This window comes from Ictidomys tridecemlineatus, chromosome 3 (genome assembly GCF_052094955.1).
Source record: "Ictidomys tridecemlineatus isolate mIctTri1 chromosome 3, mIctTri1.hap1, whole genome shotgun sequence".
In the NCBI taxonomy this organism is placed as follows: Eukaryota; Metazoa; Chordata; class Mammalia; order Rodentia; family Sciuridae; genus Ictidomys; species Ictidomys tridecemlineatus.
This window is the reverse complement of record NC_135479.1, coordinates 37,251,755-37,273,108: the sequence shown is the minus strand read 5'-3', so window position 1 is coordinate 37,273,108 and position 21,354 is coordinate 37,251,755. Positions and strand designations below refer to the sequence as shown.

The window sequence follows — 21,354 nt, the reverse complement described above, 5'->3', positions numbered from 1 at the left end:
ATTCCTTTTATTGCTTTCCTATTCCCATCTCCACTACCTTCTTGGGGCGGGGGAGAGCAACCAATAGAAGCAAAAAGCTGGAAAAATCACAAATATACAGAAATTAAATAGCACACTCCTGAAATGACAAAACGAGAAATGAGAAATCACAAGAAAAATTAGTAAATATCTTGAGATAAATGAAAACGAAACACAATATACCAAAATTTAGAGATCTAGTAAGAGTAGTTCTACAGGGAGGCTTTGAATAGTGTAAACACCTACAGTGAAAGTGAAGAAAGATCTGAAGTCAACAGCCTGACACTAGACCTCAGAGACACAGAGAAGAAAAAAAGAAAGAACTAATCACAAGTCAGCAGAAGATGGGAAATTATAAATATTAGAGCAGAAATAAGTGAAATAATGGAGTAGAAAGTAGAAAACAATAAAAGAAAGTTGTTTTTTTTTTTTTTACAAAATCCAGCAAATCTTTAGTTAGATTGATAAGAAAGAAAAAGAAAATGAAAGTACTAAAATCAGAAAGGAAAGAAACAAATTTACTAGTGGTTTTCTCAGAAATAAAAGATTATCAGTGAGAACTACGAGCAAGAGTATGTCATCAAATTAGAAAATAGAGATGGAATGGAGAAAATCTTAGACACACAACCTACGTACACTGAATCAGGAAGAAATAGAAAATCTAAACAGGTCAATACCTAGTAGGGAGACTGAATTAATAATGAAAACAAGCCAACAATCCCCCAAAAGAAAACCCTGGAATCAGAAGTTTTCAGTGGTGAATTCTACCAGCAAACGTGTTGGGCTCCCTTGTCAACTAAATAACTGGAGTCAATGATTAAGAGCCTATTGACACTGTCCTGGAAGTGCAACCTGGCTTGATCCTGTGAAAGAAATAGTCCTGTGGGGAGTTCTCCTGGGATCCACAGCCAGCCACAGGGTCCCAGACAACCCAATAGGCCCAGGGTTCCTTGGATAGAAGGTCGTGGTGTATCCCAAATGAGAGAAATGGGACATGGGCCATCTTCTCTAGGTCTGGGCAGCTTCCCAGGAGGACACTGCTAGTCCTGGTTGACCTCAGGCCATGGAAGGGGCCTGGGAAATTTCCAGGTGGGCATTCCAGAGCATGGAGAGGGCTCAGAACCTCCCAAGGGTCAGTGTCCACACCACGAAGCAAGCCCCAGAGCCTTTCCTTCTGGTATCTTAAGTGACTTTCAAAATACAGATTTCCTGTAGTTTGAAAACCATTCTCTGCACATTTCAGTGCAGTGCAGATTCCACGGGGAGAAGGAAGAACACGGGAGGTCTGTGGGAGGAAGGCATTAGTGTCACCCAGCACACCTGGGCCAAAGCACAGAGCCCCCTATTCCATGTTGAATGGTGATCACTCTGATGTGGTCGAGGGGTGGCATGTATTGAAAGGCTTGTCTGGTCCCTGTGAACTGCTGTTACATGGATTTATGACGCTCTTTTCTGTATGGAGTGCTCATCATTCACGTGGGATTATCAGGTGTTCTGGGGTCTGGGTCACAAGATGAGGAAATCATGGAGACAAGAGGAATATCTTGCACTTGTGCCTACTACTGACCCAGCAGTGGCCAGGAAGATGATGACTCCTGATAACATTTTCTGGGTAGTGATGAGGACCTAGGATGGACTTTTCTATCAACTGTCTCTATACCTATTGCTGAACCCAAAGATCTTTTAGTTTTCAACCTAAAGCCAAGCAGTAATCCCAGTGGCCTCAGAGGCACAAGCTAATGGATTAGAAGTACCCAGACTAAGGCAGACTGCCTTAGGACATGCAGGATGCTGTAACAAATCACCATTGATTGGGAGCTGGGCGGCTTATAAATTGCTGAAATGTATTTCTCTCTCCGTCCTGGAGGCTGGCAAGTGCAAGATCAAGGTGCCAGCATGGTTGGGTTCTGGTGAGGCCTCTTCTCCCAGGGTGATTCCCAGCTTCTCTCTGTGTCTTCCCATCACAGAAGGGCTGAGCCAGCCTTCTAGGGTTCTTTTGTAAAAACACGAATCCTATGGTCAAGGGCTGTGTCTTCATGACCCCACCTCCCAAAGGCCTAATCATCTTGGGGGTAAAGTTTTCAACATATTAATGTTGAGGGGACACAAACAATCAGACCATAATGCAGGCGGGTTGAGTGTAAGTGACCATGTACACTAGTCAGTAACCTGGCTGGCTCCTTCAGGCAAACATGACTTGAGCTCATCACAAGCTCCTGGAGTTTCATCAGCAGGAGGGAACGTCAGTGCACACCATGACACATTCACATTGAAGTTGTCCCTGTTGCCTTGACACAGACTTGAGATGTGGGCAATCTCTTCCCCAGAATTCAGCTTCCTGTCCCTCTAAATGACCTCTTTTTTTCATGGGATTAGTGGTTTTGGGAATTGGAAGTTTCTAGAATTTCAATATTGAAGATTTGAGCCTTTGAGGATTATGATTTGGGAGATTTTAGAATTCAGGTGTTCCAGACTCGGCATTTTGATCTTTGGGGATTTAAACATTTGCAATGACGGAGTTTGGGATTACGGTCTCTCAGGATAAAGATCAGCACAGGTCATTATCTTTTACATTCAAACGACAACGTGGCTTGTAAATGTGGTCTGTGTAACGTTTCCTTCTTCTCGGAATTCTGAGGGCATTGCTCCTCTCCTCTCGACTGCGTCTTGCGGGGCTCCCAGCTCTAGTCTCTGTTCCAAGGTCCCACTGAGCCTCCTGGACGTGGACTCAGAACACCCCAGCCAGGATGTATCTGGGTCCACTGGCTTCCTGGCAGTCCCCAGCTCATCTCTGATGAGGGAGAAACGCCAAACCCTGGTGCTCCTCTTCTTACGAAAACTCTCCAGACCTGCGAGGCTTTCTACCTCTATCTCAGAGGCTTTCCTCCAGAAATGAGTGAGAGAGGTTTTTCAGGACTTGCTCAACTCAGATTCCTATTCAGAACTGTTTGTAGAAAAACAGCCTTTCTCCTGAGTATTTACAGGGGCTACGTGAGTGATTAGGATAGCTTCAGTTCCTCCAAGTGAGCACACCTAAAGAATTCCTGGGGTTTTTCCTTGGAGGTAATGACATTTCTCTTCTTTTCATTTCCATTGGGGAAATTATGGCCTTCATCAATGACGTTCTTTTCAAAATCACAAAGATTGTCTGACTAGATCCTGGGCAGTTTTTCATTGCTGTTAAAGGAACAGCAAACTGTCTTGATTTTAAAATGAAACAAAGTCCATCCATGAACAAGAAAAGAGTAAATAAAATTTGTGCACAGAATAGGTAACTAGTTAATTTTTCTAATTGCTCTTAAGCAACATATGTTAAGGCTATTCAGGAAGAAGTGAATAGAAGCTAAACTGAAGTTCTCCAACATCAGGTGAAGCTGCTTAACTTGCAGCATCTCAAAGAAACATTTTTGAAAATTAGAGAACAGCATCATCTTTATAATGAAAAATATCTTTGTAGCCCAGTCCACCTTCCATTATCCAGGTAACGCTTTGTCAAGTGTTATAGTTGGTATGTAAGGTTTCCCACAAAACCTCCTGTCTTAATTCAGGAACGTTCAGAGGTAAAGTGATTGGATTGTGAGAGACTGAGAGAGCAACATGAAGACCAAAGAGGGAGGGCTGCCCAAGCCCTTGGGAGAGCACATGGCACAGCCTTGTATCTAGATGAGCCATCAGGGATGGAGCTCCAGGAACTCAGCTGGATTTTGGTCTTTCTTTGGCCCCTAATTTTTCTGTGCATATTTGTCCCCTTTGGAGTCACAGTGTTTACTCTGTGCCATTGTATATTAGAGATTGTGACTTGCTTCTGATTTTAAAGGGCCTCACAACCAAGAGTTTTCAGATGAGACTTTGGACATGGACTTTGGGGTGATTCTTACAATGTTAAGAAAGGGAAACTCTTGGAAATAAATTAAATGAATTTTGCACTGTGAGATGGATATGAGCGTTGGGAGTCAGGTACAGAATGTTATGGTTTGGATGTGATGTATCCCACAAAAGTTCTTGTGCCAATGCAGTAATACTCAGAGGTAAAGTGGCTGATCAGGGAGAGCTGTGGCCTAACCAGTCCCTCCTCATGTGAATGACACTGGGAGGTGACTGTCGGTGGCTGAAGGAAGTTGGTAACTGGGTACCTGACTTGGAAGGGTGCATCTTCCCCACATTCCCTTACCCTCTCCTCTATCTCTCTCTCTGCTTCCTGAATCTGTCATAAGCTGAACAGCTTCACTCTACTGAGACATTCTCCCATGATATGCTACCTCATCTTGGGCCCAGAGTAATGGGGTCAGATGTCTATGGACTGAGACCTCCAAAACCCCGTGAGCCCCAAATAAACTTCTCCTTTTCTAAGTTGCTCTTGTTGGGTAATTTTATCACAATGACACAAAAGTTGACTAAAACACCAAGTTTTTAACATCTGTATGGCATTTTATTAAAAACAGTCTATATTGATTATCTGGTAGACATTTGAAAAATCCCAAGGGCATGCAGCTCCCTCAGAGAGCCAATCTCCTTCAGACTACAAATATGGCTTCAGCTGGTCTCTCGTGGCTTCAAAGATTGTAAGCCAGGAGGTACGATAGTTTCAATCTTGAATCATAAAGGAGATTATTTTGGCATCAAGACTCACACAGATAACACCAGGGGAAAGAATAATTCAATCAAGAAATGGGCAAAGGAACTAAACACTTCACGGAAAAAGAAATACAACTGGTCAACAAATATAAGAAAAAATATTCAACATCTCTAGCAATTAGATAAGCGTGAATCAAAACTACACTGAGATTTCATCTCACTCCAGTCACAATGGCAATTATCAAGAATACAAGTAACAATAAATGTTGGCAAGGAAGTGGAGAGAAAGGTATGATGTAACCACTATGGAAAGCAGTATGGAGATTCCTCAGAAAACTTGGAATAGAAACACTATTTGACCTTGTTATCCCACTCCTCCTCGGTCTATACCCAAGGGACTTAAAAACATACTACAGTGACTAAGCCACATCCATGTTTATAGCAGCTCAATTCACAATAGCCAAGCTATGGAAACAACTGAGGTGTCCTTCAACAGATGAATAGAAAAAGAAAATGTAGGACATATACACAGTGGAATATTACTCAGCCTTAAAGAAGAATGAAATAATGGCATTTGCTGGTAAATGGAAAGAACTGGAAAATATTATGTGAAATAAGCCAATAAGTGAAATAAGCCAGTCCCCAAAAAACAATATCCGAATGTTCTCTCTGATTTGTGGATGCTGAATCACAACAAGGGAGGGTGGGGAGGAAAAGAATAAAGTCTATTGGATTAGATAAATGGAAATTAGGGGAAGGGAATGGGGGAATAGGAAAGACAGTCAAATTAATTGGTCGTAACTTTCCTAACCTAGTATTTGAATACATGGCTAGGGGAACTCTACATTATGTACAACCACAAGAGTGGGAACTTAAATAGAATAAGTTACATTCTATGTATATATATTCTGCCCAGATATATTATATTGCTATGTATAACTAAAAGTAATTGAAACAAAAAAAGACTCAAGCAGAATATCTTCCTCATGATGGTGAGTCTCATAGGGAAACCACCAAGTTTTGCCAGTTCTGCTTTAAAGTTTGGGCAGTTTGGGAAGCATAGCCTTTAAGCTTATATCTAGTTCCCTGAGAATGAGGGGAATCATCTTCTCAATTCTCAACTACCCTGAGGAAAGTGTCCGGGACTGGTGGGTTTTCCTGGGAAATCAGAAGCACATCACAGGTGACTTCCTCATTCTTTGGCAGGTGCCGATCCAAAGACCAGCTATTAGAGAAGACCAGCGGACAGTGCTCATCCAAGTCCATGTCATTCTGTTCATTGTTCAAGTGCTTCCTATGGAAGAAGAGTTCCCGGCAGAGGCTTTCTGGAATAGATCTCATCTTTTTCTGTAAGCACTAGATATGGAAATAATGATAACAAAATATAAAGAAGAAAACCCTGGGAACATGCCGTGGAAACTGTGTCTACTGTCGCACCCAGCCTCCTACCCGAAACAGCTACTACGAAGGCTGTACAAAGCAGAGCCAACCGTGGCATCCGGAACTGGAGGGCCAGTGGGACAAGCAGGACGACAAGGCCAACACGTGTGCTAGGAGCACGGGAAGCCGCTGCACACTCCAGCCTGCTTCTCCCTCAGATATTTTCTGGGCTGTAGCAGGGGTCACTAGAGCCCCGATGGCTGTCAACAGGCCACTGACATGAGGAGAAAGGAAGGGGTCCAAATCCTAGAGGGGCTAGAATTGGAGAAGAAAACCTCAGAAAGGATGAAACTGCAGAGGAGGAGCCTAAGTCAGCTTCCAAATTCCCCTCAACTCACTGATCCAGGATGAGAGGCTGGGAACCCAGTAGAAAATAGGAACCGGGAGCCTGAGGAACTGGACTAAAATGTCACCAGCCTCCTGAGCTGAGCAGACACAGGCAAGAATTAAAGTCCCAGCAAAGAGGAGGCCCTGGGAGAACACCCTGCCTTCAGCTTAGACTCCAGAACAGCCTCAACTAGTAGGAAGAGCAAAATCTTAGCTAGAAAAGCATAAAACTAAACTTCAATTAGAGCAAGACAATCACTGACGCCCATCTACCTGCCAGAAGAAAGTACAACCCTATATGAAAGGATAGAACCTCTTTCAAAGTTTCCCTAATCCATAATCCCTGATATAATAAGAAATTAGGAAACATGATAAAGTCGGACAATTTGCAAAAAAAAAAAAAAAAAAAAAAAAAAACAATAAAACAACCATGAGAAAAAAGAAATGAGAAAAGGAAAAGACTGCTGAGCGCCAACTGTAATGAAAATCTACCCCCAAATGAAGAAGAAATGAAAAGACAAAAATTTCCTGATTCTTACAGGCTCATCAATTTGAAATCAATAGATAAAAGTCGTGTCAACATCCTATCACTCTAAAAGGCAGTATCTGATATTGAGGGCCTTGTTACTAAGTGTGAGAGCAGACCAACAGCAGAAACCAAGATCAACTGACATGATACAAGCTAGCAAAAAGTTCCAACTGACACAAAGAAAAAGAATGGACAATCAGAACACAGGAGCCATGTCAGAGGTACTCCAAAGGCCTAACACAGCCTGAGTCACAAGAGGAGAGAAAGACAAAAGCAGGATCTGAAGAGATAAACAGCAGTGACTTTCCTGAAGTTGACGAAAGACACCAGTCACAAACACAAGAATTCTGTCCAATATTTTAAAAAGAACAAATACCGCTGGGCGCAATGGCGCAGGCCTATAATCCCAGTGACTCCAGAGGATGAGGCAGGAGGATCGCAAGTTCAAAGCCAGCCTCAGCAAAGGCAAGTTGCTTAGCAACTTAGTGAGACCCTGTCTCTAAATAAAATACAAAATAGGGCTGGGCATGTGGCTCACTGGCCAAGTGACCCTGAGTGTTGGAGAATGGGGCGGGAGGAGGGGCCTGGGCGGGAAGGAGAGCCCAGGCCCTCCCTGCAGTAGCTCCACCTGGAGTAGCTCCACCAGTCAGATGGGTCCCTCAAGCTGCGCATCCTGCTTGAGGTCAATAGGAAAGTCTTTGCTGTGACCAAATGCCGCAAGTTGTAGGGCCCCACGGGTGCATATGGAATATTTGCTGGTAGGGATGCCTCCAGAAGACTCACAACATTTTGCCTAGATAAGGATGCATTTAGAGATGAATATGATGATCTCTCAGACTTGAATGCAGTGCAAATGGAGAGTGTTCGACAATGGGAAATGCAGTTGAAAGAAAAAATATGATTATGTAGGCAGATTCCTAAAACCAGGGGAAGAACCTTCAGGATATACAGATGAAGAAGGTACCAAGGATCACAATAAACAGGATTGAACTCTGTAAACAACCAAAGTCAGGGGCCTTCAGAACTGCAATTCTCGCCCCCTTTCACAGACTGTCCAGTGTCTTTGGGTTTGATTCACCTGCTGCGAAGAACATTCGACAGACTGTGTACAAGATGTATGGGTCTCACCATGAAGACTTGAACACTAGGCATTTTTTATGCTGCCAGACTCATTTGTTGCAGTTGTTTGTGATGTCTGGGGTGGCTTCATCGTCCTGAAAAGGAGGAAAAGGGGATTTCTTAAACTGCAAGAAAGTCATGAGGTTACTTTTAGCTTTTTCCCTTTCTCTTTTCTCTTCCTCTCTTCCCCCTTCCCCCTTCCTCCCTTCCTCCTTTCTTCTCATCTTCCCTTCTTTCCTACTCTTCCTTCCTTCCCCTCCCCCTTTTTTAAGATATCAAAGACAACTGGATGTGTATTTGCTACTCTGCATTTTTGAGCACTGAGGACGGAGTAGACCTGAGCAGGGGAGGAGGTTGTTACACATTGAGTTGAGAAGTTTAAGCTACTGAAACATGGAAATGTGAATTCCCAAACTTTTCCTTTAGGGGCTTTGTCAGGGAAAAGAAAAAAACATTTCTAAGAAATCTTAGGAACTTAGAATGGATTTAAGTGAGTTCAAGTCAAAGCAGTTTCCCAATTGAAATCATTTGAAACCAGTTTTACTCCTTTCCTTCCTTCCTCTAGGTCAAATCAATATTTATTGTGCCTTATTTCATATCCATAGACTTGAACTATTATTAGGGTAAGCCTTCACATGAATTCAGAAGTCACTACAAGCAGCATTGAGACTGAAGTTGGAATATTCTGTTGATCACAAAACCTTGATGTCATTCTGTGTATATAGAATGCAAAAGGAATAGTTAGTGTTAGCTGACATACATGTTAATATACCCAAACTTAGTTAGCAATGTCATGGCCAAATACATTCTTCCCATGCTTTTCTCTTTCCAAAATAAATAAATAACTAAATAAAAACAAATCAACAACTCTTATCCCCCAACAGCGGCCTAATTTCAGGAGTCTGACCCTCACATCTCACTAGTGTGGGAGCAGGGTCATGGTGTGGATGTCTGTGTGTGTGTGTCTGGGTGTGTGAGGGTACCTTGCAAGGGACTCTTTCTGCAGATACTGTAAATACAAGTACCGTTTTGATAAAGCATGTACAATGAATTTTTTTTTAAATATAGAAAAACATGGACAGACTTCCTATGTTCCTTCCGGATAAAAAGACCGGTTGATAGAAACGTGACATTCCTTCCTAAATTTATCTATATATTTAATGTAACTGCAACAAACATCCAGAAAGGCATTTCTATGGGTGGGAAAATGGCTCTTCACATGGAACAAGAGGAAATAACACTCTGAGTCAGTGTCTACTGAAATGAATTAAATATTTAAAAGTAAAATGCTCAGAGCAAAACTGAAGCGTCCAGAAAACAATGAAAGGAAACATTATAATACCTTAGAGTAGAGGAGCATCTCTCACATAAGGCACAAACAGCACCAAACTTCAAATTTTTAACTGGTAAGTTTTGACTCTCTTAAAATTTCAAACTACTACTTATCAGAATAGGCCTTACGAAAAGAGAAAATGCCAAGCAGAAACTTGGAGAAGACATCCACAACCTGTAACACCTGTGACGACAAGGTGATTGGTTCTGCAGTCTGTAAGGTATTCTAACACAGCAAAAAGAAAAAGACAAAGTCTAATCGGAATATAGACAAAAGACAGAACAGGCACTGCATAAAAGGTAAAGTACTTTGAACCAATAACGTTAAGATATAATCAACCAAATTAATAAACAGGAAAGCGCATGCCACAAAGATACTATCTTGGACCCATTGATGGGACAAAGACAAGAAGAGAGGCAGAAAAATGAAGAGAAGTCTGACAATTGGAGGAAATGTGGAATTTCTAATATATTCCTGATGGGAGTAAAATGACCTGTCTAATCTGAAAAAATATCAGCATATTTTCCTATTACTTGAATATTCTCACACCTCCTGAACCAGCAATTCCACTACTCAGTGTGCTTCCAAGAGAAACTTTCACCCGTGCACCAGACTACACATGAATATTCAAGATGACACTGTTTTTAAGGCAGAACCCAGGAAATAAGTCAGTTACCCATCATCAACAACAACAAAAAATAATGAGAGATGTAGGGGACTATTGTGATTTTTCAGTAACTGAAGACAGCCACGTTGGGAGCTACATCTCAAGCTAGGCTACCCAGGACATATATCGACAACATAACTTGCTTCAACTAAACTGAATTAGTTTGCTCTTACTTTCCTGTACAGGAGCACCTATTTCATCAATAAAAGTCTACTCAAATTCTGAAGATTATGAATTTGACAGAATTCATGGCAAAAACATCAAAGTATTTTGATAAACACAGAATGTGTTTCGATGGCACACATCAGGACAGAGCTGGCTTCTGCAAGGGGGTTTGAACAGTCACGTCAACAAATACAAAGAAAGGCGACATCTCTATGACTGACTTTTCAAGTGAGTGAGCAGGTAGCCTGCAACCAGCACAGTCACAGGGGCAGTGGGCCCAGCTGCCAAACATGGAGCTGTAGGATTTGGTGTATGCCCTGCTGGGTTGCAGTCTTGCTTTGGTCTGAAACCTCCTTGATATTTTCCTTTTCCTCCCCTTTGAACTGGGAATGTTTACCCTGCTCCTACTTACTATTTCAAATCGGAAGTAACATACTGTTATAATTTAATTTTTATAGCATCCTAAAGCTGAACTGCCTTGAGTCTCAGCATACACAACTTAACGCTGTTGAGCAATGCCAAAGCTGTCAAAACTTTGAGATTCTTTGGGATTTGTGTACAAAATGTGGGTGCATTTGACTTTGTTAAGATGGACATGAACCTTTCAGGTGGCTATAGTAGAATATCATGGTTTGGTACTGAACTGTTACCCAGAGATTCTTGTGTTCAAGGATTACTTCCCAGAGTAAGTGCTATTGGGAGTTGGTGAAGTCATCTAAAGGTGGGGCCTAGTAGAAGTCTCATAAAGAGCCCCAAGTGCTGTAATCAGAGCTTAACAAGCAATTCAAGTGGGAGTTTAGAAGACCCTTAAAGTGGATTATGGTAGCCTGATCCATCCTCCTTACTCCCTTTGCCCTTGATGGGAATTGTAGAACCCCTGCCCAGTCTTTGTCCTCACCTTCACTCCCTGGCCATCACGTGAGCAACTTTCTTCCACCACACATTCCCTGTCATAATGGGCTGTTTCAAAAAGAAATGCAGCCAAAACATTTTGGAACCGCCAAAACTGTGAGCCAAATTATTAGAAGAAAAAAAAAAGAGAAACATTTCCATTCCTAAGTTGATTATCTCAGAAATTTGTCATTGTGATGGAAAGCTGACCAAAGCATGGGGCTAGTTGTAATAGGTCTCTTCTAAGTGGGCAGAGGAAAACAAGAGGTGGTGAACTCCCAGTGGGATCCACTAGAGACTGTTAAATGGAGCATTGACATTTCAGGACTACTGATCTTGCTCCAGTCACAGCTTCCCAAGCACCCTAGCCAAATGTATGCTCATTGCTAATCCCCCTTCCTTAACCAGCCTCACCATCCACCATGCACTTGATCCATTCCTCCATGGTAAACCGCATCACGTGGTTCCCTTTCACATGCCAGGAATCAGGCTCCTCAACAAATACGGCACAGCAAAAGCTGTCTACATGGAGTGCACAGACGTAGCCACGATGTCTTTCTTCATCATGGACTTCAATGAGTTTGCAGGAGTAATTAATCGTCTTCTTCTCTTTACAGAAATGATGGACAGGAAGCTCCCTAATTGTCTTTTCTATCTCAGAAAGATACCAAGGCTGTCCTTCAAAGCCAATTATTTCTTTTGTTTGGCTATGTATACCAAAGAACAAATATCCCCCATCAGTATTTGCAAATGCGGAAACATATTGAGGTACCTCTTCTTTCATGAACTCCAGCACATCTTCTCTTTTACAATTTTCTTCTTTTCCAAACTCATCTGTACCTGGGACTAATTTAGTAGCAACAAATGTTGATTCAGAAAAGTTGACTTTACTTCTGTATGTAAGTTTTGTCTTGCTAAAAACCTCTGAAGGTGAGTCCACCACACTACTTTCTTCAGTAGGGACCTTCATTGCATTCGTTTTTGGTGTTGAAAATAATCTGGATCCAGTTTTCTTCTCTTGGAGGAAAGCCAGTGCATGGGGACCATCCATGACAATTGTAGATGTTGTATTTTTGCTATACAGATTGGTTCTCAACGTGACAATCTGCTGACCAGAGCTATCCAAGCTCCAGGATTTCACAAAAATCAAAAATGTGTTAGCATTCTGCATGAAGTCAAGGTAATTTAGAACACGAGGCAGCATATCGCTGAAAGATATTTCCAAATCTTCTCCTATTCCGTCTTCATTATACTTATACTCTGTATTCTCGATTTCAGCCTTGATAACTCCTCCTCCAGAATTCAGCAAAGCACACATGGCTCGTGAGACAGCCTCTTTCTGCCTTTTTTTCCTTTGTTTGTCCTTCATGCTGTTCCTATTCTTCTCTCCAAGAGTGACTTTTCCTACATCTAAAACCAGCTCATTATAATCAGTTTCAAAATCAATTCTGATGTTTACGTCCACAGTGGCCATTTGGTTTCCAAGCTGAAATTCTTTCCTGTAAAACCGACAGAGCCATTAGAATGGGACCCAGGCAGGAGTAAGCAAATTCTGAATTCTGAGGGAAACAGAGTGAAACCCTTTGTAGAAGTCGCCCTGGACTGGGAAGGACAAGGCTAGGAAGTGACAGGTTTGGGGGCAGATTATCACAAAAGACCCACAACTTACACTCTTAGCGGTAGTTTGATTTTGCTGCCATAGATTTCCATCATGCTCTTCTAATTCCTTAAATCTTCCCTTACTCTGTGCTTATATCATTCTTTCTGATCATTCCTTTTGTATAGATTGTGTTTTTTCTTCTTTCCTTATACAAACCCCAGAAGGGAATCTACATTTTTGACCTTGTTCTTGAATCAAGTTTTAATTATACAATTGTATCAAATTTCCATCGTGATTTTAACGATTTCAACTTTTACAGCGTTTACCTTCCTTATCTCCTTTTGTAGGGAGTTTTGGGGTTTGTTTGCGTGTTTGTTTTGGTACCAGGGATAGAACCCAGGAGTGCTCAACCCCTGAGCCACATGCCCAGCCTTTTTCATATTTTATTTACAGACAGGGTCTCACTGAGTTGCTTAGGTCCTCAGTAAGTTGCTGAGGCTGGCTTTGAACCTTGATCCTTCCTGCCTCAGCCTCCTGAGCCACTGGGAGACAGCTATGTGCCACCACACCAGGCTATGGTAGGAAGTCCTTTGGGAAAATTGTCACTTGGAATTCTAGGGGCAATCAGCAATATGACATGTTAGTTATTTTTTTCTTCCTGTTAACAATAATAAATGTGATTCAAAATATTTGGCCCTTGCTCTTAAGCAAAGTGGGCCATGTCACTGTGTCCTTTTCCTATTAGAAAACCACAGTATCTTCAATGAGGGAAAATCCTTACACTCAACCCGCCTGCATTATGGTCTGATTGTTTGTGTCCCCTCAACATTAATATGCTGAAAGCCATACCCCAAAGATGATTAGTCCTTTGGGAGGTGGGGACATGAAGACACAGCCCTTGACCATAGGATTCGTGTTTTTACAAAAGAACCCTAGAAGGCTGGCTCAGCCCTTCTGTGATGGGAAGACTCAGAGAGAAGCTGGGAATCACCCTGGGAGAAGAGGCCTCACCAGAACCCAACCATGCTGGCACCTTGATCTTGCACTTGCCAGCCTCCAGGACGGAGAGAGAAACACATTTCAGCAATTTATAAGCCGCCCAGCTCCCAATCAATGGTGATTTGTTACAGCATCCTGCATGTCCTAAGGCAGTCTGCCTTAGTCTGGGTACTTCTAATCCATTAGCTTGTGCCTCTGAGGCCACTGGGATTACTGCTTGGCTTGAAAACTAAAAGATCTTTGGGTTCATCAATAGGTATAGAGACAGTTGATAGAAAAGTCCATCCTAGGTCGTCATCACTACCCAGAAAAGGTTATCAGGAGTCATCATCTTCCTGGCCACTGCTGGATCAGTAGTAGGCACAAGTGCAAGATATTCCTCTTGTCTCCATGATTTCCTCATCTTGTGACCCAGACCCCAGAACACCTGAGAATCCTACATGAATGATGAGCACTCCGTACAGAAAAGAGCGTCATAAATCCATGTAACAGCAGTTCACAGGGACCAGACAAGCCTTTCAATACATGCCACCCCTCGACCGCATCAGAGTGATCACCATTCAACATGGAATAGGGGGCTCTGTGCTTTGGCCCAGGTGTGCTGGGTGACACTAATGCCTTCCTCCCACAGACCTCCCGTGTTCTTCCTTCTCCCCGTGGAATCTGCACTGCACTGAAATGTGCAGAGAATGGTTTTCAAACTACAGGAAATCTGTATTTTGAAAGTCACTTAAGATACCAGAAGGAAAGGCTCTGGGGCTTGCTTCGTGGTGTGGACACTGACCCTTGGGAGGTTCTGAGCCCTCTCCATGCTCTGGAATGCCCACCTGGAAATTTCCCAGGCCCCTCCCATGGCCTGAGGTCAACCAGGACTAGCAGTGTCCTCCTGGGAAGCTGCCCAGACCTAGAGAAGACGGCCCATGTCCCATTTCTCTCATTTGGGATACACCACGACCTTCTATCCAAGGAACCCTGGGCCTATTGGGTTGTCTGGGACCCTGTGGCTGGCTGTGGATCCCAGGAGAACACCCCACAGGACTATTTCTTTCACAGGATCAAGCCAGGTTGCACTTCCAGGACAGTGTCAATAGGCTCTTAATCACTGACTCCAGTTATTTAGTTGACAAGGGAGCCCAACACGTTTGCTGGTAGAATTCACCACTGAAAACTTCTGATTCCAGGGTTTTCTTTTGGGGGATTGTTGGCTTGTTTTCATTATTAATTCAGTCTCCCTACTAGGTATTGACCTGTTTAGATTTTCTATTTCTTCCTGATTCAGTGTACGTAGGTTGTGTTTCTAAGATTTTCTCCATTCCATCTCTATTTTCTAATTTGATGACATACTCTTGCTTGTAGTTCTCACTGATAATCTTTTACTTCTGAGAAAACCACTAGTAAATTTGTTTCTTTCCTTTCTGATTTTAGTACTTTCATTTTCTTTTTCTTTCTTATCAATCTAACTAAAGATTTGCTGGATTTTGTAAAAAAAAAAAAAACAACTTTCTTTTATTGTTTTCTACTTTCTACTCCATTATTTCACTTATTTCTGCTCTAATATTTATAATTTCCCATCTTCTGCTGACTTGTGATTAGTTCTTTCTTGTTTTCTTCCCTGTGTCTCTGAGGTCTAGTGTCAGGCTGTTGACTTCAGATCTTTCTTCACTTTCACTGTAGGTGTTTACACTATTCAAAGCCTTTCTGTAGAACTACTCTTACTAGATCTCTAAATTTTGGTATATTGTGTTTCGTTTTCATTTATCTCAAGATATTTACTAATTTTTCTTGTGATTTCTCATTTCTCGTTTTGTCATTTCAGGAGTGTGCTATTTAATTTCTGTATATTTGTGATTTTTCCAGCTTTTTGCTTCTATTGGTTGTTCTCCCCTGCCCCAAGAAGGTAGTGGAGACGGGAATAGGAAAGCAATAAAAGGAATTAGACTAATTTTCCTATGTTCATATATGCATATGCAACCAGTGAACTCCACCTCATGTACAGCCACAAGAACAGGATCCTAATTAGAGTAAGTTATACTCATGTCTCCATAATATGTCAAAATATACTCTACTGTCATGTATATCTAAAGGACAAATGTTTTAAAAGTTATTATATTTCAAAAATTCTTGCATTTAATTTCACAGATGTTTTCCCCTTTCCGATTTCTTCTCAAATTGGCTCCTGAACCCTTCTTATAAACGTTTCAATTCAATTATTGCATTTTTTAGCTCTACTTCTTCTTTGAGTTTCTTTTCATAATTTCTAATATTTGTTGACATGGTCATTTTACTTATATGTTTTTTCCTGAATTCCTTTAGTTCTTAATATACATTTCCTTTAGGTCTCTGGACAAATTTAAGACAGTTGTGGGATTTTGTTTGTATCTTTTTTCAGCAGATGACTAAACTTTATGTGTATATAATGTAGGAAAGGTTGTTTTAAAATATGTGTATGTTGTGGGATGATTCAATTAAGGTAAATAATATATTGTTTATTTTACTGATGTGCCTTTTTGTGGTGAGAACACTTAAAACCTACTCTCTGAGTAATTTTTCAAGAACACAATATGCTGCTATGACATGGAGTCACTGTTGTACGTGAAGACATGAGGGGAAAGACAATAATCATGCTATTAAACTATGGAGAATGCTCGGCATGGCAGGAATACACAGCTTTCTCTGCTTTTTTGTATAAAGATGTCACATTAAAACAATTACTGTTTGAAATTTCAACTGAAACAATTGTGCTTACCTAGCTTCTTGGTGATTCATCTCTACCAGGAGTCAAGACTTCTCCTGGAGCCTCAGTTCTTCTGGGACCTGTCAGAGTTTTAAGTACCTGTTGGCCCTTTTTATGTCTTCATTTGAGAAATGTCTATTATGTTCATTTTATAACGAGGTTATTTGATGTCTCGCAATGTGTTGAGTTCTTTCTATATTTTGGATAGTAGGCCCTTATCAGGAGTGTGGCTGCCAAGTACTTCCTCCCACCCTGTAGGTTATCTCAATCTTTTGATTGTTTCCTTTCCTGTAGAGAAACATTTCAATTTGATGTAGTCCCATTCTTCTAGCTTAGGTTTTGTTATCTGCACTTTGGGGAACATATTTTAAAAAAAAATTATTGCCCAAACTAATGTCACAGAGCTTTTCTCCTTTGTTTTCATGTGCTAGTTTTCAGTTTCTGGTCTCGCCCAAGTTTTTCATCTATTTTGAGTTGATTTGTGTCTCTGGTGCAAGAAAAAGGCTCTTATTTTACTCTTCTCCACGTGGATATAAAGACACTTGTTTTTTGCAGCCTTTTTTTTTTTAATATGTCCAGGGTCTTACCTTCCTCAGGGAGAAGTTCTGCCAAATTAATTTCTTCTTAAGCATGAGCTATGTTCCCCTGGTTTTCATGCCTTCAGAGCTTCTTCTGAAAATCAGGCATTTAAAACAAACTACCATGTCTCCCAATCTTTGCAGACCAGCTCTATGCCAGGGCAGCTCTTTACAGATGAGCTGATCCTATTCTGATCCCAGGGACCAGCTTGAGGTCAAAGTTTAAAGTCTTCTCAGGTATATCCTAAGCATTCACCCTGTCTATTCTGAATGGACTTTTCTCAATTCCTCCTAATAAATAGCTGCTTTTGAATATCTTGATTACCCCCCAGATCTTCACCACCCTCTGCTCCTCTCCTGGGCCTTGAATTGCTCATACATATCCTCAGCTGTAATCTCTTGCTCCAGGCATCCAGGGGTATGTAGTCTCCCTACAACCTTCACATGCAGTGGCAGTCACATTTCCCCATGAAATGAGATCCAAGTTGGGTGATCCAGAGACCTATCCTTCAGCCAGTTCTCAGGCAGGTTAGAACCCTGCCAATCAGGTTTGCTCTGGCCCCTGCACTTCAAGGGAAGGGACTGCAAACAGTGCTGCTGCTGCCCCCTGCAGCCTGAGACTTTGCCATGCCAGGGAGAGGAATGGCAGGGGCAAGAAAAAACATCCTGACTTTTTCTACAGGTTTGAATGTGGCTGCTTCTTGATTGGGCCTCTGCGTGGTTGCTGTAAACCTCTGACTTTGTCTTCAGTCAGTTTCTGTTGCTTTGGATGTTTCCACAAGGGGGAAGCTTCCTAGTCTCCACTTTGCTGACATGAGCCCTCTCATTATTCTTTTCTTTCATTCTTTTTTCTGTTTCTTTGTTTTCTTTTGTTTTTATTTTTCCATTTTGTTTTTTTGTTGTTGTTATTGTTGCCCTAATGGGCCTTGCCCTTCTTGGCAAAAGCAACCATTTGGTCTCAGCCTCCCAAGGAGCTGGGACTACAGGTTTGTAACATCCTGCTGGCTCTATCCTCATTTCTAAATAATAAATTCAGTTTATTAATAATTTGCTTTTATGATATTCCTCTCTTTTTTCACGTTCTACTTTCACATCATTGCTAGATTTTGTTCCCATCAACTTTTATGGTGACTTTATAAAATCAGTTGGGGATCGATCCTCGTTTTCTATCCTCTAACATCATACCCAACATGGTGGCTTTCCGTGGCAGAGTTTACCAAGGTCTGTCACACTTGCAGAAACTAAAATAGAAAGTTTTGAATCTTCCTATGTTATATAATCACTTTTGGAAAATAATGATCACCTGTGTTTATAACATCTTACCAACTGCTGCATAATTTTATAGGTAGTATAAAAGAACTCTTAGGTAATTATTCCTGTATACCTGAGAATTGAAGTTGCTTTCCAGTGTTTATTATAATAATTCCAAGACCTCGGCTCTGTTAGATTGAGACTCGGGTATTCAAATGACCTCATGGAATGTTCATGGAGCCCAAGAGTCCCCTGGCTAAGTACTTCAGTTCTACATGCAGATGTGGTTCACACATAAAGAAACAGCCGCTTGGCCCCAGGGGGGAAGGCCACAGCAGACCAGAGTGCAGAAAATAGGAACTGAAACCCTGGCTCAGAAAAAAAAAAAATCATATAGGGGAAGAAACAGTCTGGACATGGAGAAATCAAGGCTCAAGCTAAAACAAGAGGTTTTACCTGATCTTGTACATTCGGAATTAAATCAAGTATACAAAGTGCATATACACACTGTGAGTGGTTGATGGAGTTTGAATTACTGCAGCAGCTGATGAAATACTAACAATTGGAGACTTATTATCAAATGATTTCCTAAAGGATTGCATCAGACTTTCACTAGCAAGCTTCTCTTGGGCAGAAGGATTACAGGGCTCCACCCTGGGCCTGTGCAGGCTGCTGGTTCTCAGTCTACAACAAAGTAGCCGCCTGCCCTCTGAGGGGCCTGGAAAATCAGAGCTGTGTCCTAAGACATCCTGGGACCTGGGCATTCATTCAGATGGGTCCCCTGGGCCTGGGCCCCTCCAGGAAAGCATTGGCACAGAACTCTGACAGCTCCCCAAACAGTGAGGCCGCAGGAGAAGCCTTGACTCCTGGGAGAGGAACAACGGAGAAGCCAAGTAAGCAAAACTGTTTCAGTTTACATTTATAAGAAATATTGTTTTAATGGGACATCATTATCCAAAAAAGCAGAGAAACGTGTCTATTCTTGCCATGCTGAGCTTCCTCCACAGTATTAGGGCACAATTGGGGTCCTTTACCTCATTTCTTCGTATTTCTTACACAACAGGGGCAGCTGAACTATGAGTCACCTTCCTGTCGACCAGTCAGAAAAGATCCTCCATTTCTATTTCAAGAAGGGCAAGAGAGTCAGTTTCACTTCTGCTCAGTGACGCATTTGAATTTCTCCATCTTAGGTTCATGCCCTTCCAGGAGGAATAGGGTCCCTCATCTCATACTGTAGCCTCTGGAAGTAGACTGCTGTCACCTTTCCTCCCAGCCCCCATTCCAACACCCTCTGCATCTGGCCCTGCTATTAGGGACACTTCTGGTTCATCCACAATAAGCAAAAGGAGTAGCAGTCAATCACACCAGCCTCCCCACCCCCAACATGCCTAAGGAGCCTTCTCACACCACAGGGAACTGGAAACTAGTGGCAGCTATAGAAGAGGCTCCTTTAGGGGAACTTGTGGGCTGGGCTGGGTCCTTGGCCATCTCAGTCCAACACTCATGACTAGGTACAATTTTCACCATCCAAAACCAGTCTTCAGGCATATATCTGGGACACAATCCTTTAAAAAAAAATAAGCTGGAGACTGGACTCCACCAAGTCCCTAGTACCTTAAACTCAATGGCCTCCATGAACCCTTGGGTCTGGGTTCACAAGTTAGTTGTTTCCTCTAAATTCCTTTATTCCCTTGACGGTGGGAGAATTCTGTGAGGTGAGAAGTCGGGTAGAAATGCACAAAAGTGGCACCCAACTGACAGGAGAGACTAAGGAACATTCCTGGCCCCTCCTTGCTTACCAGTCCCACGTTCCATGGCATCTGGGAGGACAATGTGGTCATCTTTCTCCTCTTCTAGTTTATGAACTTTGGGCAGGGAACTCCTGTGCTTGCTTTTCCTTTCTGGACCTAGACTGCAGTTCGTCAGTGACACCCCCACATTTCCTCAACTCCACTTAAGTGCAGATCTCTAGGAGGATCCGAGGTGCCCTGGAGACACAGGAGCCTGACCTGCACACTCGGCCAGTGCCTCTCTAACCCCGTCTCCTAAACCACAGACCCCGACTCCCTGTCCCAGAGCTGTTTAAGGTCTCCCCTGTCCAAGCAGGGACCAAAGTCCTTCTGGCACACCATACCCCGTGGTCCAGAGTTCAAGGAGCCCAGTCCTCAATGTCCTGTTAAGGTCTGGGAGAAGGTGATCTGAACACTCCAACAACGGTGCCAAGTTTCCCACAAAAGAGAGACCCCAGTCAGTCTGGAGACCAGGGTTGGCGTGAGGGTCTTCCAGAAAGAGGTGGAGTTGTGCTGCTGGTGCCCCACCTCACCCCAGAGTCAGATGCCTAGACCTGGGGGTGGGAGTAGAGTAGAAAACTAAGGCTGGAAAATGTGACTAAAGAGCAGGCCTCACTTTCCAGTGCATTGCCCCCTGAAACAAGACCTCTTGCAAACATCAGTGCACCCAGTGCATGCACTGGCCCTTGCATAGCAGGTGAAGGCAGGTGCCGGATAAACCCAGCCAGAAAAGAGAGCACCCTGCCTCAGAAACTTTCTTCCCCAGGCAAAGTGGAGAGGGAAACCTACCGAGCCCTTCTAAGTGTGGAGACAGGGTAGTTGCCCGTAGATCCTTCCAGCTCTTCTGCCTTCTGTTTCCTGCACCCTAGTACCTTCCACTCTCAGCGCGACTCTCACACAGAATTTTCTAGTTCCCGTCTTCTATCGGGCTCATGACGCTCCAGGAAGTGAGGGCACTATGCTCAGTTGCACAATTGTCATTTGATTTGTCAAATTCGAAGAAGTATCTCCCTGTAGCGGGGTAACTCAGTATTTCCAAACTTTACTCGCATTCACAGGTCACTTCCTGTCACGTTGCTTAAAATCCCAGGTGCCTCCAGCAACAGGGAGGACAGCTGTCAATGCCTCAACCAAGGGGCAAGGAGCGGGTGCTCCACAGAAGGCAGAGTCCAATGCCTAGAGCTTGTAGAACAAGGAGCATCAGGGGACATCCTTTCACTGAGAGTCTACTATGGCTCCTGTGGTGCGACACAACCTACCTGCCTCTTGTTTCCCCTGGCTCTGGTCCACATTATGGGGGTACGTTTCTCTAGCTTAGCACTTCTCAAACCGATACCA

The 21,354-nt window shown here is 42.6% G+C and overlaps 1 protein-coding gene across 1 annotated transcript; it reads right to left on the bottom strand.

Moving 5' to 3' along the window:
• Positions 1-4,465: 4,465 nt before the first annotated feature.
• Positions 4,466-21,293, bottom strand: LOC144376104 (ribonuclease SLFN12-like). The gene is made up of 3 exons (XM_078042452.1): positions 20,806-21,293; positions 11,479-12,563; positions 4,466-8,103 (listed from the first exon to the last, which is right to left on the bottom strand). The coding sequence occupies exons 2-3, from the start codon at positions 12,536-12,538 to the stop codon at positions 8,096-8,098; spliced, it is 1,068 nt and encodes a 355-aa protein (XP_077898578.1). The 5' UTR covers positions 12,539-12,563; positions 20,806-21,293; the 3' UTR covers positions 4,466-8,095.
• Between the last annotated feature and the right edge of the window lie 61 nt (positions 21,294-21,354).